Raw genomic sequence first — 16,886 nt, forward strand, 5'->3', positions numbered from 1 at the left:
CTTATTATTTGAATACTCAATACAGCTTTGCCTCCCTTAATTTCTGTATGTTTTACAAGAAACTGTATAAGGAGGGGTCATCAGTTATTGGCATGTTTGTTAAAATGACACCTAAAACAAAAGAAAAATCCTTGTTTCATTATGGTATTCCATGTGTAGGTCTTGCACATGTACTTTTATATTCTGTTTCTATGTCTACATAACACTTTATGAAGGTAATGTGAATCTCTGTCTGGTGACAGGCTATGAAGATCTATATGTCACCCATAACTTAGATCAGAACTTACTGTGTGAAATATGATGCACCACACAGTCTTGCGAGGGGAATATCAATATTAATTAGAGAGTTATAGGAGTTCACAGCTCAGCCATCCTGATGCTATTATGAGGGTAACTCCATTTATTTAGGAATATATAGATGAGGATGATAATTGCAGCAGACCTCCAGCTGATTGGTCAAGTGATGCTGTGCTGAAGCATTATGGGATATTGGCAAACCCTTAGGAGAAGATAAAGTGAAATGCATTCAATTGAGTCTTTTTTTTTTTTTTTTATAAAGAGAGGAAAAGGATCCTTTTAAAGGAAATGTCCGTTGATTTCAGTGGCTTCTGTTCTGAGTTCTCCAAATATACACTAACTGAATCCACTGCAAGTCCATTTAAATCAGTGGCCATTTTAGTTTCATACATATCAATTTATTGATGATCCAAAAGAAATTTACATATTATACAGAAGTAAGATGCATATACACATATACAGTTTAAAGCTCATCAATTCCTAACAATACAAACTATTCCACATGGTCATAAACATAAATTGGAATGCCTACAATCCTCCCAGTACAATAAATGGCCATTTTAACTGTATTGAAAATTAAAAAAAAAAAAAAAGTGCACAGTAGTGACTCCTATATCCTGACAAATGTATTTGTGCTGTCTAAGGACTCCAGGAAATTACAAGTGGTGCTGCCTTAGGACTTCAGGTAAGGAATATTCCGGTAAACTATATTTTCTATATTGTTGTTTTTTTCCCCCTTTGAATTTGTAAGATAAGTTTTTGTTTGTCTGACAGTATAATATGTAGAAGTATGATACAATTTTTATATCTGTCCAACTCCACTGTTTTTGGCATAAAAAGCTAGGAACACATGTAAGAAGTGGTCATATCAAATGTAAGACAGACATTTTTTTTTTTTTCACTGTGGGGTGTTCTAGAATTTTAGCAAGTGGACAATTAATTCACCCTAGTAAACTAACATAACTTTGGTTGCCTAGAGATCTTGGAAACCAATGCTGTTTATAAAGCAAAATGTTGATAATTTAAGTGCCATGTAAACATCTTTTTTTTATCCTTTCATAAAATTTTTCTCTTATCTCAAGTTTTTATTGAAATGAAAAGTGTACAGGGCACAGTGTGGTACAATAAATAGATGCATAACATTTATTGAAATTAATATATACAAAAAAATTTCCATTTATAGTGTTTTCAGCCGTCACAGTTGGTTTCATTTCATGGAAAGGCAAGTAATCTGCTCACATACATCGTCTACGGTTTGTGACACTTTAGTAGTTGAAGTTGCTGTATAGTCTCTACACAGAAAAAACAAAGTTAGTGTCTTCAAAGTGTTTGTTTTATCGTCAGCAGGCTTTACAGAGATTGCTCTGCATTACAAAGGTGAAGGTACTCAATCTATCGCTACTGGTGCATCAGTCTGCCACCGATTTGGGGAGATGTTTCCAAAAATAAGTAATGGAAGAATATTTCCATAATACAGAATGCTACTATATGATAGTCACCTCATCAAGATACTATAGTGTTTCTAATTTCAAAAAGATGTACCTTCTACAATGTCCTTTTAGTTCATGCTTGCTTTTTCCTGAAGCTGGTAGTTTCTTTGAACCTGTATACAGTTCAGTGAAAAAGTAGATCAATAAATTCACATATCAGCCTAATGATGTATCTGCATATCTATCATGGTCTCCTCATTTTTTTCATTATTTCAAGTTCTACTTTAATATATTTTCTAATTTCTGTATCCTGTATATTTCTATCAGCCAGATTTGTAGAAATGGTACAAATAGTACCAGATTTGGGTACGGATTTCCCTGCAGATCGGGTGCAAAAGGGTCTGGATAAGGGTCTATTCCATGTGACCATAGTGTAAATCTTCCATGTGCCATCCATTTTTTGAATCCATTATATAGTAGAGCATGTTCCTAGTCTAAACCAGTATTTATGTATCACTCCTAGACTATAATTTATGAGGATCTGTGAAAGGGTCAAAACTGCCAAAGGGATGCAAAACTAGCCTTAGGATATATAATTTACACAGCGGTAATTCTGCATTCACTTCTTTACCTAAATTGCCCATGTGCCTTTACTTCCTTGTAGATAATCCCTGAATGCTCATTAAGTGAGAGATTTACATCTCTGAGTTCTGCTGAATAGGTGGAGCTGCAGCAGAACAGTTATGACTCATCCTGCTCCCTCTCCCTCGCCTCTTCCTTTCACTGTGCACAGACTGTGAGGAGACATAGGGTGACGTCACAAGCACAACCTAGAGCAGGTACAGGGAGTGTATGCAGGAGAAAGCATACTGAGAACAGGTAAAGTATGCAGCTTTCTAAGGCACAGACACAGGTACATATACATGCAGATACTTGTTCAATAGAAGAGATTTATTGAAAAATGGCCAACCCCTTTAATTCTAGGCAAAAGTCCCCAGTGAAAAAGGGACATGCTGCAGATTTTTGTAACTCTGTGTGTATGGAATATGGATAAATCCCATTCAATAAAGTGCTACTGTTTTAAATATTTAAAATATTTTCCACAACAAACTGCTGTGGTTTTATCATGGAGGGAAGCAGATATTGCCCCATATTATTCTGTTTTATTTCATCATGTCATACCACATCTTATCTGTGACTGCAGATGTTTTTCTGTCAGGGCTCTCATGTTATTGGCGCTGTAGATTCTGGCGATGCTGCATAAATATCGTTTTTGTCCCAGAGTAAGGTCAGGATGCTAAAAAAGAAAATGTATATTAAAAAAATATTTGCATGTTCTCTTTCTATTACAACATAACTGACGTGGGCTTATGACCGTTTTATTCACAAATTTTTATTCTATACATCAGAACGCTAAGACCTCTTCAAACTTGGGTAGCAGCTACATCATTTAGTTGTCCAAGTGACTTGACAGGCTCCTTGCCTCTTCTATATTTTATCTAAAAAAATAAACTCCTTCAAAGTCAAATGAGTCATGTTTTTCCAGAAATCTGTCACTTTTATAGGCTGAAGGGAAAGTATCATTTCATATGTCCCGATCTTCAATTCTATAGTACCATAGTGTAATATTAAAGATAAAAATTTTCATCTTTCAGAAGACAACAGGCTTGTGGTTGTGTGATCTATAAAAAAAAGGAGATACAGGCAGTTTAGGCCACAATTGTGAATGTGCGGTGGTGTGACTGCCCCTCTAACCAGTGTACTAATAGTGTGCAGGTTAGCACTTCATCCTTAAGTTCTTGAAGATGTTGAAGATCAGGTTTGGATCAGAGAAAAAAAGTTCTTCCCCTTTAAAGGAAGAAGATGTAACCTAAATGGTCATAAATTAACCATGAGTAACCTATCGAAGGTGACCTACCACCAGATTGAGGACAAGTGATGAGTTAATCAGTAATGTCAAGGTTTTCCTGGACATCTCCACTGATGGTTAAATTGGTGACGATGACACAGGGCAAAACAGAAAGTATTTTTGAGCTTCTGGAGGGCTCCCTTTTAGAAGGAAAAATTTTTCAGGGATATCTGCTGGGTAAGACTTTAAAGAGAATTTGGACTGCCACTAAAAAGATATTAGGAATAAATGGTTTTTTAAATGACACCCCTTTGTGGTTTAATGTTAATTTGACGGGAGTAATGGCTATGGATGATCAAAATTTTTGGTGGATTAAGGGAGTGAGGTACATATCACAGATTATGATAGAAGGAAAATTTATATCACTTATTTCGATGCAAAGGTTATACGGCTTGAGATCAGAAGACTGGCTTAGATATTTGCAACTAAAACATGTAATGAACTATAATTTGCACAAGATAAAAATGAAACTGGATTCACATAAATGCTTAGATTTTATTAAAACGAAAGGGGATAGTAATAAGTCTTTATCTAAATTATATAGGTTTATAAGGGATAGTCACTCTAGGAACAAGATACACAAATCCCAAAATAAATGGGAAGGGGTGATTGGGACAATGAGTATGGAAGAATGGAAGAGAATTCACAGAAACCCTAGATTGTGTTCACTAAATTGGAATCACAGATTAATTTATTTTAATGTTTTGCACCAGGTGTATTACACTCCAGCGGCGTTGCTAAAAATGAAGTTAAAGAAGGAATCTAGATGCTGGAAATGCCAATTACCGGACGCAGATTTCCTTCACCTGGTATGGCAGTGCCCAATTATAAAGGTCTTTTGGAAAGAAGTTTTCAGAAGGATTGATCACATTCTCAAAATCAATTTACCCCTAGTGATTCACATAGCAATTTTTAGCCTAGTGGAGGATCCGAGTTTGACTAACCTACATGGTAGGCTGATTAGTAGGCTGATGAATATGGCAATGATAATCATAGTCCGAAAATGGGGCTCCAAGTCCCCTCCAAATGTAGAGAACTGGTGGAGACTCTCCATGCAGATAAAGGAATATGAATGTAATCGATCCAAGATGTTGCGTACAGAGCATAAATGGAATAGGGTCTGGTCATGTTGGCAATAAAACACATAGTTGAATATTATTAATCTTAATTTTAATATTTATATATATACATTTTTTTATTTTTTATTTTATTTTATTTATTTATTTATTTTTTTTCCGCTTCTTTCGCACTCCTGCTGCCAGCGGATCCATTTAGGGGAGGGGGGGGGGGGGACTTGGCAAAAGTGTGTTGGGTTTGTAGGAAAAGGGAAGTTGCAGAATAACTGATATATATATTTTATATATTAGATGCCATAAGGGACTACACTGCAATAATCCTATTAAGCAATAATCCTATATAAACAATGCATTTTATGTCAAGGGTTTATATTTATGTTAGCATAAAGGAAAATTTTGTAGATGAAGGATTTTAAAAGACTAATGTAATTAATGTATACACTTTTAGAGTATATTGTATGGTCTTTTGAAACATGCATGTAAAATATGTAAACATTGTAATAAAGATTTATATTTTCAAAAAAAAAAAAAAAAAAAGGTTTTCCTGGACATCCAGTGTTGTTCCGTTGCTTTAATGTGTTTCATCTCAACGGATGACTACCCCTATCATAGAAGAATGCAGATAGGTACCATGAGATGATAGTCACTCATATTTGATGGCATTGTTTTAAAAACATTTTTACAGAGATTGCTCAGAGATTTCATTAACATGATGTCTACAACTTTTTCATTTTAGTTGTTGGTTTGATCCACATTTGGTTAGATATAATAGCTTTGAACTGGCATCACTAATGGTTGTGACTCTTTTTATTTGGGAACCATGGCAGAGATTTGGAAAACAGGTTGACTTGTTTTCCAGAAATAGAGGCTGTCTTGTCCACTGGCTGCTTTTGGTATTGCAAATCAGCCCCATCCATTCAATCTCCAGGCACAACTAGTCATGGTGAGATCATGCTTTTTGCTTTGAATCATGGTGAGGTCCTTGAACTTGGATATAGGAATCTGCATAGACATTACCAGCCTCCACGTGCAATTCCACATATTCTGTTGCCACGTGTTACACCTAGCCCACCAAGCTGTAATGGCCTCAGTAAAACATGTCTTATATAACATGTGACACTCAGGATAACGGCACATCTACATTTCATTTGCTCCTATTCCCATTTTAAGATGTACTTTCTGAAAGCAATTTTCTCCTGTCCTGCATCTTTTCATCTCCCTTAAGTAGATCAAAGACCTCTTTAGCTTAGCAACAAGCCATCATCCTCCGCCATTCCAGCACAAAGGCGTAGCTGTCCAAACCCATTAGGATCTGATTTTACGATGTTCTGCTGAATTGTTTATATGAGACCCGTCTTCTGCTTTCTTTCTGTTATCACTTAGGTTTGGTGAAATTTGTTCTTCAATGGGATGATAGATGGGAATTACGAAAATATCTGCCCTAGATTTTCCTTACAAAGAAACAAAAGGTTGAGACATCCTTTGGTGGACAACAAATAGGAGAAAAGAATAGTTGGCACTCACCACTTCTATAAAAATATTTTCTTTATTTTTTTTTTATTCATACATCTTTAAAATTGGTGAACATTACAGGAGAGAAAGTTCGCAATTAGGATGCGTTCCAGGGACAAGTCGTTTCACACTAATCCTAGCCTGAATCAGCAACACCATAAGAATTATAAGTAATGTCACTTTTCCTGTGAAAAAGGCTGTTTACACTCGAACTATTTATATCCCACAGAGAGGGTTATCAATAGTGCCCCTTCACACATTTCCTATATATTCTTTTTGCAATCCTTTGGTGGACAACTGTATTAGGCTTCTTTCTGTAAGCAGAAGACTACCGTACTTATTAACATTGGAGGACTATGAAAAGTGTGTCCGGCTCCCAGAAACATCACTAACCAAATCTCCTGAAGTCCGATGAAAAATATCAAGGTGGAGGAGGTGGTCAGACCTCCCAACCTTGACTTTAGTATTAAGCTCTCTGCCTCCTTGACTTTATACAACCAATTTACATCTCACTTAAAAGTTAATTTTCTGGATGATGCCACAACACTGGACCATGAAAGAAACAAAAACTAGAAGGTGGTACGCTACCTGAAAATACAGGCCAATTCCTGATGACAAGCGACCAGGTAACTATGAGTACAGACTTGGTACTTTCAGCTGTGTCAAATGTATAGGGTCAATGACTAGCTTAGTCACCTGATGATATATACGCCAATACCATTTCACTGCTGTTAATTATTTGGGCATATATACTGCTATAACGTATTTACTGAATTTTGTTATTAGCATGCTTTTTACCTTGTAGCACTTATTGTCTGTATCTCAAGTTCCTGGTCTATATGAACTTCTGTCTCCTGCAGCCAGTTCTCCTTTTACTTTTCGTACATGTTTTTATCAAACACAATGTAACCAATAAAAGTTTGCACTTTTTCATTACTATTTAATGGCATCTTAGTCTTCATTCATTTCCCCTTTCTTTCGTCTTTTGATCTATAAGTGTTATATGTGGGGATAGAGTAAACCTTCCTGGTGTATTTTTTATACAGGCATAGGTGCGTTGTCACCTTACTAATACATTTTTATTATTTTTATCACAAGCTATATATATCAAGTTCCCTGTTAACCTGCATTTTCCAGTGCGTTTTGCTTCTGTCAAGTGAAGTAAATAAAATATGTAATATAGTAAGACCATACCTTCAGAAAAGCTTCATTTCTCATAGCCCTGGGAATTTTGATTGTTTTAACCTGTTGTCTTAAAGGAACAACTCTTTGGGGGCATCCTTTCCGGGAATCCTTTGAATTCTTATCATTATGAGCTCCTTAAAAAAATAAACTTATCACTTATTATGAGTGGAATTGATTGGTCTACAACACATATTCATTGCCATAAAGAAGTAACTATCTTTACTGCATGATGATGATACTACTGATGGAATAGGGATGCGATATTACTTCTGCACAAAAAACAGTTCATCCACGCCTGGATTATGTGGTTAAATTCTGGGTACCAGCTCATATAGACAATGCCCTTAAGCTGGAGAGGTGGGACAGCAAAAATATAGGGGGTCTTGTATGGGGTTTGATGTCCCCACCAAACTGCAGCTGAAAGATGTAGCACAGCCATTTTTGTCTGAATGTAGCTCCGGTCAGAATTGTTTCGTAATCTCCAGTGTGTACATTTAGCAGTGATAATATCATGTGTCCGCATATCTATTTTAGAAATAGGAGATAATTCTGAATGGGCACTTACCTTCTTCCGTATCCCCTTGACTGAAATCCATAGTCCTGAAGAAAGATGCATATGATCAAGGAAAGTTATGTCTGGGTGGCACCTAAACCACAGTTCAGCTCCAAATGACAGAGCAGGGAGTCTTTTGTTCTATTCTCTGTAATAGCATTGTTGTATTAGCATTGTAATTGTATTGTTGCTCTTTGGGATGGCTATCCGTTTCACCCTGAGTGTTATTTTAACAAGAGGTCCAGGATAATTCGCTCAATGAGTGTCCCCTGATCTATGGGACCCAAAAAAACTGCAATGAATCCAATATGTCTAAGAGTGAGGTCACATGTGCCGTTTGGATGTGTTTTTAAACACACTGCAGAAACACATGCGTTTTTACATGTTATCATGCGTTTGGCTGGTTTGTAAAAACGCTTTTTCTCATTTTTGGAAGTGTAAGCAGTTGTGAAAATGTTAACACAGCTGTTTATACTTAAATCAATGCAGAAAAACGCTTTCACACCAGCCAAAGGCATCGTAAATTGTACAAAACAAATGCATTTTAGTAAATATGCGTTTCTGCATTGAAAATGCAACGTGTAACTGCACCCTAACACCCTCCCCTCTAATGCACATATATATATATATATATATATATATATATATATATATATAAAACCATATCCTGCTGACCAACCTTTCAATGGGTTTCTTATGGTCTTGCTTCATATGTGACATTTTCGTATTCTTAGAGGTGGAGACATTATAGGATGTGTGTCCCTCCATCTTCTTCTCTAAGGTGCCTCACCCTCCTTCTAGGAACATGCCAGGTCCCCATGGTAACATTCACACATAGAAGGATTCACACCTGCCTCCTCCTTGGATGCTTCTGCAGAAGATCCATAATGCTAAACAGGAGCAAGAGCCGTCTTTACTGCGCATGTGCCAAAAAGCAATCTTCTGTGCTAGAGACTATAATACCCGGCACCTGCTGCGAACCTATTACTTATTACAAGGGGGAGTCATGTATCGGGTTAGATTAAAAAAAAATTGAATTTAACGAATGACTTTATTTCTAGCGCGGATAATAATTGCTGCATTATGAACCCCATCGGCCACCGTACTGTTCCGGAAGTAAAATCACGTGTAAACAAGACTATTTCGCCTCAACTTCAAGCTGTCCGGCGGACATCGCAGAGAGCATGCCTCGCTATGCGCAGCTGGTGATGGGCCCGGCGGGCAGTGGGAAGGTGAGGCTAGCCAGAGGAGCTTACCCTATAGCACACATACGGATAGACACGGCTCAGCTCAGGAGAAGTTGGATAATCTTACTGACGCTGTACTGCACATTATTCACGTTCTACATCCAGAACATTCAAGTTTTTCTTGCATTAGCCTTTGACTTTGTCAATGGTCCTATGAAAACCTCATTCCCAATGTTACATAATACAGTGATCCCTAAAGCTGATATAAAGATGATGTTAATTTGTGACAATTATGTTGCTCTCATGTGATAAATTTGTTGCACCACAGAAAAAGCGATTGTTTTAAATGACAAGTTTGTTTTACTTTGAACGAAGTGTAGATACTATCCATGAGAATCACTCCATTAGGCTGCATGTACATGAATAGTACAAATTGAGTTGGGGAGGTAGTGACGCCAAGCTCTCATGTTCACCGCTGTATATACTGCAATAATATATAACGATGTTACAGATGGTGAAGTGTATACTATTACGGTTAAAAGTTAAGATTTGTCAAAGACATCCAGTGTGTTTGTAAATCGTACACAAATCTATCAGAAATCTGCCAGATAAAATGCAAAGGGGTCACTGTAATAATTAGGAGCCTAATAAACCGCCAAGTATCTTCTGCTGAAAACCATGCCATAGCTCCATCTACAATGTTCCACAAGTGGGTGAGATCATTGATCAGTTGAGTTCAGTGAAGTCAGTCGTATCCACTTCTGCGCTGAAAAATCTTACAGGACGATTCACATCCAAGGGTCCTTATATTTAACTAAGGCCAACTATGCTATTGTAATTTAGTGTCAAGGTGGGTCATTTATCATTTTTGGCAAAGGGTTCATGTTTTTGGTGCAATAATTTTCACTGGGATGTCAGATTGTAGCACAAGAGGTTAATGAATTGGCGCGGGACCAAAACTGTCTCTATATTCATGAAGGTGAAATAGAACTCCATAGACCAGATTTTTGTAGCCCTCTGTGTACCCCAACAATTGCACCAAAAACAGTGTAGGGCAACTTAAAGTGAAATAAAGGAAAAGTGTTATGTTAGAATTTACATAAAACCATAGAACATAAAAAAGTGAACTTCCAACATATTGATCTCCCTGCAGAGCACCTACTGTTCTACTATGGTCCAGCACTGTGAGGCTCTGAACAGGTCGGTTCAGGTTGTAAATCTGGATCCTGCAGCAGAATATTTTGACTACCCGGTCATGGCAGGTAAGTTGCAACATAAATTATATGTATCAACTTTCCTGAAACTGTGAAATGATTGCATATAATTCTACATATGCATCTGCACTCATTACTGCATTGTAGAAGCAGAACAACAAAAATGAAGACGTGCCAAATGTTTAAAATGACACCCGCCAACACCCGTCAATCGGCCATGAAAAGCAGACGTTAAAATCTGTTATTCCTAGCCCGTTTGCTTTGGTTTGGCATCAGTCTGGCATCCATCTTTCGCTGATCCTGTTTGGAATGACCTTTATGATCTATGCCCCGGGTGTAAATTCACAGGCAATTCCTTGAAAGACTTGTAACGTAATGGTACGTCACAAGGCCTTTAAGGGCGTATGGAGAAGGCTCACAGGCTGATTTGTGCATATTGCTTGGCTTGGATCGTTGCTTTCCATGAGGAGCAGTGATCTGTCCCTATGACAACCTAGAGTCCTTTTAAGACTCAAGGAACTATGATTCACAGAAATCTGTAACAGTGTGCCAGTAGCACACTATTACAGATCGATAATGCTGTAATATTTCAGTAATTTACGCTAGAAAGTCTAAAAATAATAGCACCCTAATGTCTAAAACACCACTTTTATGCTGCTAAGAATAAGTGATCAAAAGGTCATACAGTCCCAAAAATGGTAGCAATAAAAATACCATCTCATCCTGCATAACAGGATGTATAACAGGTTTACTTCATATGACAGTAGCGTCAATAGAACCTTGCAATTATTTCTTCTGTTCCTAATGTGTTTTGTATCCTGATTCAGATATCCGAGAGCTCATAGAAGTAGATGATGTGATGGAAGATGATTCCCTGCGATTTGGCCCTAATGGAGGACTAGTGTATTGTATGGAATATTTTGCTAATAACTTTGACTGGCTGGAGAGTTGTTTGGGGCACACTGAAGATGATTACATACTGTTTGACTGTCCAGGTAATTGTATTTTCTTTATAAATCTTCTACTTAAAGGGAACCTGTCATCAGAAATTGGCATCCTCAAGAAAATCAACTTAAAAGTTTAACACTGAAATCAAGCTCTCCCTGTTTCTAATTGCCTCCTCAACTGTGATTTACATAATGCGCTGGAATTCGGGAGAGATGGTCAATGATGTCCTTGGACATCGGATCATCAATTACAGTAAAGGGGGCATGCTGAGGCAGGGAAAGTTTGACTTGAGTGTTAAACTCTCCGCCTCTTTGACTTTATAAAAATCAATTTACACCGCACTTCAAATTTGATTTTCTTGATGATGCCACCACACTGGACCATAAATGCAATATGATCTAGAAGCTGCTTGGCTGCTTAATAACATACTGATAGTGGTTTATTTGTCTAATTCCTGATGAGGGGTTAGCATTAAATGGGGGTGACATTGTGCTACTTCATCGAACAAATAGATTTAAGTGCACTATTAAAGGGCATTGCCCACAAAGACAACATTTCCTCTACCCACAGGATTAGGGGATATATTAACTTAGGGGATACATAACTTTGACTGACTGGAGAGCTTATGTGCCCCTTAATTATGAACTTAATTATCCAACAGTTCATTTATTTGGTGCTTTTGCCACTACATATTTTGTTCATTCCAGCTGCTATTCACCTTGGATGGACTTCTTTTTGTAATGGATGGGATGTGCTAATATCAGGTCCTCCTTCCATTAGAATCTATTTAATAATGTTAAATGTAATGTTATATTACAACGTATGCATAGCACCTATAATGAAGGTGGCCATGACACACAGTGTTGTACAATGGTCCATAAAAATATTATACATTGCTTCACGTTTTAATTGACCTGTATGATGTAAACTAGGTCAGATTGAACTATACACGCACCTACCAGTTATGAAGTACCTGGTGGAGCAACTTCAGCAGTGGGAGTTCAGAGTCTGTGGAGTGTTCCTGGTGGATTCTCAGTTCATGGTGGAATCTTTCAAGGTATGTTTAAATATGGGAAATGGACATGTTGCTCAAAATATAGGGTATCTCAGTCAGAATCTGCCTTGACTTAAAATTAGTGTCAAATCCCCCTTAATTTGCTCTCCAGTTCCATTCTACCGCTTGATATGACATTGTATCACTCTGGTTATAACACTAGTATGTGGTACAGTTTCCGAGACACGGGTCTCCTGCCATGATGCAGTTAGCTAGGATTATGCTATTTGGAAGGGCATTATTACAACTATTTCTTTTTCTTTCAGTTCATTTCAGGTGTCATGGCTGCTTTGAGTGCCATGGTCTCCTTGGAGATACCTCAGTGCAACATCATGACAAAGATGGATTTATTGAGTAAAAAGGCTAAAAAGGAAATCGAAAAGTAAGATGACCATAGTCCTTTTTGTTAATGTGTACTGTAGTCTCTCAATATATGAAGCATGTACCCGACCACGTTGCTTTCTCCATTGACAGATTTTTAGACCCAGACATGTATTCGATGATTGAAGACTCAACAAGTAAGCTGAGAAGTAAGAAATTCAAGAAGTTGACAAAAGCGATCTGTGGATTAGTAAGTTATAGATTATATTTTTAGAATTCATTCCACGTTGCCTTTTTTTTATAATTTTTTTTTTTTTTTTTTTTCTTGACACGCATGTATTTTCATTTTGTACAATACAATTTAACATCTACTCTTCGAAACCTGAGCCCTTTTCATACACACCAAGTGTTTGCTGCACAATAAAGCAAACATCTGATGTTAACACCCATGGCTATGTGAGACTCCTCGGCCTGTCATGTGACACAATCTAGATCAGTGTTATAGATATGTATGAAAATCCTAATATACAGCAATACTGTAGTGTTCCAATATATGTTTGGATCGATCACACGCCCAAGGGTTAAAGTAACTAGGGAGACAATTAAAAAAATTAAAAAGTTTCAAAAAGGAAATGCTAAAACGAAAATGGCCTAGTCCTTTTAAAGGCTAAATTAATTTTGTATTTTCACTCTGTTGTAATATATGAGGAATTTTTAACCCTTTGGGTTACTACTAGCCTACCAGAAAATAAACGCAGTGCTATGTAATCTAATTTAGTTTATTTGTTCTATGTATTAGATTGACGACTACAGCATGGTTCGGTTCTTGCCATTTGATCGATCTGATGAAGAATGTATTAATATTGTTCTCCAGCATATAGATTTTTCTATACAATATGGGGAAGACCTAGAGTTCAAAGAGCCAAAAGTAAGTAGTTTATATTTATCTATTTAGTAGTGTAACTACTTTTATGCATGAAGAGGTGGAGAGTCAAACCAGTGACAAGGGCGAGCACCCAAACTAAGCTTCTTTAAGTGGTGCAGCTGTGAACTTGATTAGTAGTGTAACAAGTGATGAAGCAAGTTGTTTTTTTGTCTCTTACAAATCCAATCCACATTATCTCTTATACCTGGTGCCCCTCCACTTTTAGGATACTAAAACTAGGCCATTCAGCACATGTAAACATCCCATTATATTTACAATGCTGGGTATAGGATGCAACCAATTGCTCGTTCTTTAGCTGATCGCTAGGACATTTACTGTGAATGAATCTTTTTATGACCTCTCATTTCTGATGATTGGCTTAATTATAATGCCGTATAAGAGGCTCTTTAGGAAAGCTGACATGTAAGGTCTTGTACTATGGACCGATCATAATGGAGAGATGCATATTCTCCTTGCAAATGTTTAGACCTGAATAATAAAACTAATGGATTTTAGTGATGATACAATTATATATTAACTGTGATGCTTGGAGTCCTGTCCTCAAAGCATTGTTCAGGTCACGGTACAGTCCACGTTTCACAAACTGACCATGTTCCTGTGAATGATACCTTGTCTCTATAAATTGCTACAAGTTGAGTGTAAAGCCAATTGTTTTATTTTCCCCACAGGAACTGGAAGAGGACAAGTCCCAGAATCTTGATGAATTCTTCCAGGACCGAGCAGATGAACAGTGAAGTTGATGATACAATATTTACATTGTAAAGGGAATTTGGATTTTGCCCTGACTCCACTTTGTATACTGAGGAAGTAGTGAGGTGTGGCTGATCTATAACCTGCCTGCAATGCCATACAGAACGGAGTCTTCTAAGTCGGATATATTTAAAAAAAAATAGCTGAACTGAGGCTTTAATACATATACCACATTCATAATTTTTATAAGATTGGTCAGTTTTGTTGTACAGTAGTTAGTACTTTTATGATTCTCTAATTTAATTTATTTTTCTATTCTCATAATAAAGATGTTCTGAAGTTTTGCATCTGTTACACATAACAACTGACATGCCTTACGTGGGCTTTAAGCTTGTATAAAATTGGGGGCGTTTGTGGACTTTTGTTTTTTACTGTAGGTGGTTGCCAGACGACCATGCTCTAGGGGAATTGCACAGACTGATCACAGTGCCAAGGATGAGACTCCTTGTATCTTAGTGAAATATGATTAAAGGCGTATTCCCATGAAGACAAGATTTTTAAATGTACGCAGGATAACAAAATAACACATTCTTTGTTATTAACAAAAATACAACATTTCACAGTAAAATTTCAACCTGTCTCTATCAGTCCTGCTGTTCACAATTTGGTTGTTCCTGGATACGACCATAAATCTTCTGACGTTGGATTCTTCTCATGAATAGTTTCTATTGTCTGCACACTGCAGAGCTCTCTGCCATCTGCCCCTGCATTACAAGACCAGCTCAGATGGCTTCTGTTAGCAAGTAGCAGTGTGCATGCGTGTTTAACGATCTGAAAACGCACTTAGTAAAAACGGCCCAAAAACGCCATGTGTGTCTTCACCCTTAGGCCCCTTTCACACTTGTGTTTTTCATGCGCGTTTTCTGCGCGTGCTTTTGACACGCAGAACTTGCATTGCACTCTGACCCATTGTAATCAATGGGTCTTTTCAGACTTGCATTTTTTTTCACGCACACATGCGCGTTTTTTTAACGCGCGTTTAAATCTCGACATGCTCTACTTTTGCAAGTGGCGCGCGTGAAAAACGCACCATACAAGTCTATGGAGATGCATCAAAAACGCATTGCACTCTGAGACACTTGCAAGTGCAATGCGTTTTTCACACATCAATTGCCATAGAAAAGATAGACCTCAGTCCATTTCACGTGCATTTTCTGCGCGTGAAAAACGCATTGAAATTGCATCAAAAATGCGCGTGAAAAACTGAGACACTGAACAAACTCTGACTGAAAACTGATTGCACTCTGATGCAAAATGCACGTTTTTCACTGACCAAACCCTGATCGCACCCTGATCAGACTCTGACGTGATCTGCAACGCAAGTGTGACAGATGTTAGTAAAATGTTCAGAGGCTAAATGAAAGTTTAGATAAAACTGGACCCTGATAATCACATTGTTATTACTCAGCATCTCAAAGCACAGAGGAATCATGAAGTGTCTGCTTAGAGAGTCCCCACTCACATTCTACATTCTTACACTGACGATCACTGAGTGATAGGAGCTACAACAGCAATAAAACTTTAGAGTAAAATTGTAAAGTAAGGGGTTAAAAATGATCTTTATTGTGTCAACATCACTAGGGGATTAACATTTTTGAACTTTCTTTCATGGGCAAGCCTCTTTAATCTTTTTTTCTTTTTCTCTGTTTTGTATGTGCAAATTTGGGTGCAGTTGTAGATTAGATTAGATTAGATTTGTGACTTTTCCTCCAGCCCAGTAAAGTTTGCCGCAACTGAGTTTTTCTTCAATGTTGCATCTGATTTCATTAGAATCCAAATGAGAAGATTTAAAAAAAAAATAAAAAAAATAGCAATTTGTTGCACAGATAAAATCCATTCCCAATCAGAAATCCCTCCCTGCTTTTTGGAGGAACAGAAGTGCCAAACTATGCAAATTTCACTATGATGCACTGTGGTCATCTGTTCAATGTCCCTTCCAATTTTCACAGACCGAGCACGGTGTGGCCTTAGGGCTTATGCACATAAACGTGGGCAGCTAGTAATAGTATAGTTTTGATGCAGCTTTTTGGCCAGCAGACTAGGCATTACGTTTCTATATAATGCAGGGACTCCTGCCCACTGCATTATGTGCAGCCAGTGGGATTAGGCCACCATACGTGTGTGTGTGTGTGACCCTATTTAAAAGTGCTTTCTGGAGTTCCCAATGCAAATGATTGTAAAGGCGATCCAGTAGTCAGGCACCTAGCAATGAGACAATGCTTTATATATATATATATATATATATGGGGGCGTGGCCTGATGCCGAACTAGGAGGACGTGCGCCGCGGAGCTCCCGGGACCCGGCACCCTATCACCCTTCCTAGGCAGCCATCCTCCACCTGTACCCCCTCCAGCCTGCTCCCCGGTGCCGCGGGTACCTGCCTCCACACTCCGGTGCCGGTATCGCGGAGGTCTCCGGCTCCGTGCGGTCCCCCCGCACTCCAGCTCCTGCAGCCTCCCACGTGCCCAGCGCGGCGGCGGGACCATAGCCGCCCGACATCGCG

The 16,886-nt window shown here is 38.0% G+C and overlaps 2 protein-coding genes across 3 annotated transcripts; one reads left to right on the plus strand and one right to left on the minus strand.

The window, feature by feature from the left end:
* Window positions 1-1,118: 1,118 nt before the first annotated feature.
* Window positions 1,119-8,958, minus strand: FAM216A (family with sequence similarity 216 member A). Of its 2 annotated transcripts, none has more exons than XM_072143198.1 (6): window positions 8,642-8,958; window positions 7,975-8,009; window positions 7,419-7,543; window positions 2,910-3,024; window positions 1,840-1,900; window positions 1,119-1,589 (listed from the first exon to the last, which is right to left on the minus strand). In XM_072143198.1, the coding sequence occupies exons 1-6, from the start codon at window positions 8,728-8,730 to the stop codon at window positions 1,505-1,507; spliced, it is 510 nt and encodes a 169-aa protein (XP_071999299.1). In that variant the 5' UTR covers window positions 8,731-8,958; the 3' UTR covers window positions 1,119-1,504. The 2 variants fall into 2 exon arrangements, with proteins under 2 accessions (XP_071999299.1, XP_071999308.1); XM_072143207.1 differs by having other exon boundaries at window positions 7,975-8,110.
* Window positions 8,959-9,011: 53 nt separating this feature from the next.
* Window positions 9,012-14,667, plus strand: GPN3 (GPN-loop GTPase 3). The gene is made up of 8 exons (XM_072143172.1): window positions 9,012-9,194; window positions 10,303-10,411; window positions 11,191-11,358; window positions 12,244-12,368; window positions 12,632-12,747; window positions 12,840-12,936; window positions 13,486-13,614; window positions 14,301-14,667. Exons 1-8 carry the CDS (start codon window positions 9,147-9,149, stop codon window positions 14,364-14,366), a joined length of 858 nt encoding a protein of 285 aa, XP_071999273.1. The 5' UTR covers window positions 9,012-9,146; the 3' UTR covers window positions 14,367-14,667.
* The last annotated feature ends 2,219 nt before the right edge of the window (window positions 14,668-16,886 follow it).

This window comes from Engystomops pustulosus, chromosome 1 (genome assembly GCF_040894005.1).
Source record: "Engystomops pustulosus chromosome 1, aEngPut4.maternal, whole genome shotgun sequence".
NCBI classification, from domain to species: domain Eukaryota; kingdom Metazoa; phylum Chordata; class Amphibia; order Anura; family Leptodactylidae; genus Engystomops; species Engystomops pustulosus.